Source organism: Otolemur garnettii, unplaced genomic scaffold (genome assembly GCF_000181295.1).
Source record: "Otolemur garnettii isolate 467f Iridium unplaced genomic scaffold, OtoGar3 scaffold00023, whole genome shotgun sequence".
In the NCBI taxonomy this organism is placed as follows: domain Eukaryota; kingdom Metazoa; phylum Chordata; class Mammalia; order Primates; family Galagidae; genus Otolemur; species Otolemur garnettii.
This window is the reverse complement of record NW_003852418.1, coordinates 19,536,095-19,538,434: the sequence shown is the minus strand read 5'-3', so window position 1 is coordinate 19,538,434 and position 2,340 is coordinate 19,536,095. Positions and strand designations below refer to the sequence as shown.

General features: G+C 31.3%; 1 protein-coding gene across 4 annotated transcripts in view; it reads left to right on the top strand.

Moving 5' to 3' along the window:
- SYCP2 (synaptonemal complex protein 2) overlaps nucleotides 1-2,340 on the top strand; it is a 64,509-nt gene that overhangs the window by 52,524 nt on the left and 9,645 nt on the right. For all 4 annotated transcript variants that reach the window (XM_023512007.1, XM_003787750.2, XM_023512006.1 and 1 more), the window contains 2 exons: nucleotides 880-917; nucleotides 1,370-1,540. In XM_023512007.1, the coding sequence (XP_023367775.1) occupies nucleotides 880-917; nucleotides 1,370-1,540 (209 nt within the window). The remainder of the gene's footprint in view (nucleotides 1-879; nucleotides 918-1,369; nucleotides 1,541-2,340) is intronic.

Below are 2,340 nucleotides of genomic sequence, written 5' to 3'. Positions count from 1 at the left end.
AGGCTCTGTCTCAAAAAAAAAAAAAGAAAGAAAGAAAGATGACGTTGTGCTTGAAAGGCAAAAAAAGGAAGTGGGACTAAAGCTACTATCAATAATGTGGATAAGTCTTAACAATATAATGATGTATAGAAAATAAAACAAGGTAAGAATAGAGTATTACATAGGCTGTGAATTATTTCATAAAGCTTATATGGTTTAGAGATACATATTCATAATAAAACCCTTTTAAAGCAAGTGAATAAGAGATGCAGATTAGGCAAATTATTAGCTTTTAGGGGATATGGAGGGTATTGTAAGAGAACACAAGTAGATTCAACATTATTCATAATCTAGTTCTTAAACTGAGCGGTTGATTCATAGATGTTAACTTTGTAACTTATGTTTCATATCCTCTTAAATGTTTAAAAAGTTTTATAAAGAAAAAACAAAGGAAGGGAAGGGAAATTGGCAATTTATATTATACCAACGACTATACAGTAAAGATAATCAATTCTTGAAATTGAAATTTTTGAATGAATTTAAAGATTCATTCGATATATATATATATATACACACACACACACACACACAGAGACACACACATATCTAAATTAACAATGTAGTGCAGTCAGACTACTACAAAATTTGCTTCAGAAAGCTTCCAAAACAACTTATTGTGGGGCCAAATTCTTCAGTAGAAGACCAGAGAAGATTAGGTTGAAGGAGGGGCTTTAAGCCACATGAAGGAGGTTCAGTAAATGCTAACAAATGCTTTTTATTAAAAAGAAAGATGTATTTCCATTTCATACTTTTTAATTTATATATGCAGAAATGTTCTAATAAATTTGATGCTATTTCTTATCTATTTAAAAAATATAACCTTATTTTTCTGAATTGCAGGATCATCTTTGGAGAAGAGACAGCCAAGATCTAAAATGGTAAACCAAGAAGTTTGTGTTCAAACATACCTTCAAAATTATTTTTCTTGTCACCTAAAAGTAATTCATCATTTCATTATTTTATCCTTATTATCAGTTTTGCGTAACTGTTCCTGCTTTTGCATACTTCCTCCCCACTTCTGTTATATGTTTAATCATGTTGGATATGTTTTAAGTCTGTTTCATTCTATGGTTTTAGGTATTTTTGCTCATTTTCTTTAATATATATCAGGCCTCTCAGATATTTTATGGTAGGGATAAAAAGGTGATAAAGAAGATAATTGTAATGGTAAGGTAAAATCCAATCATTAAAAAATATTAATCAGAAATTATTTCTACAAATATAATATTTTATGTATGTCTTGTCACAGAGCCAATTTTATATCAAATAGCTTGTATTTTTCATATGTCAAATATTGATCTAACAATATTCAGGCATTTTTCTCTCAAAGACATCCGATAAAAGTATCACCAAAAAGGTCGACAAGACAGTTCCAGATGAGAGAACTAAACTTCCACGAAGAGCAGCAAAAACCAAAAAAAATTACAAAGATCTCTCAAATTCAGAATCAGAGAGTGAACAAGAATTTTCACATTCAGTTAAAAAGAAATTGCTAGTAAAGGTAAATAGATAAAATTCAGATTAATATTTTCTAAAAGCAACTTAAAATACTAAATATATATTTTTGTAAAATTGTCATATTTATCTTGTCACTTTTTTAAATTTGACACATGTGAAAATTTACATAATAACTCTAGAAATTGGTCATTAAGTATTACAGTGCTACATTGTAGATTAAGGCTTTAATGTTATAAAACACATAAAACACATGTCTGACTCTAGTAAAATTATAACCTTAAGATAGTATCTTTGAAATAGAGAAGTACTTGATCATTCCAAAATTATGTTTCAATGCTCTGTTGGGAGACTGTGTATCTTCTCTTTAATGAAGACAAAAATAGAGGCATCTGAGGATCTTTCTAAACACTGCCCCACTTTTGCCTATCTTATGTCTCATTATGTTTAGACATGTTCCCAGCCACCTAGGAAGTACTTGAAAGCCTTTTTAACAAACACACACACACAAGAATATAGTGTTTACAACGTGCTAATGTGCCAGCTGTTTTATTTTAAGTGCCTTACAGATTTAACTTAAAATCTTTTCAGCATTAAAGGTAATTAGTACTATTACGATCATTCTGTTTTACAAATGAGGAAATTGAGACTCAGAGAAAAAGAACTTGCCCAAGGTCAGTCACACAGCTAGAAAGTAGTAGAGCTAAGATTTGAACTTAAAGAGTCTTGCGGCTCGGCGCCTATAGCTCAGCCGGCTAAGGCGCCAGCCACGTACACCTAAGGTGGCGGGTTCGAATCCCCAGCCCGGACCCGCCAAACAACAACGATGGCTGCAACCAAAAAATA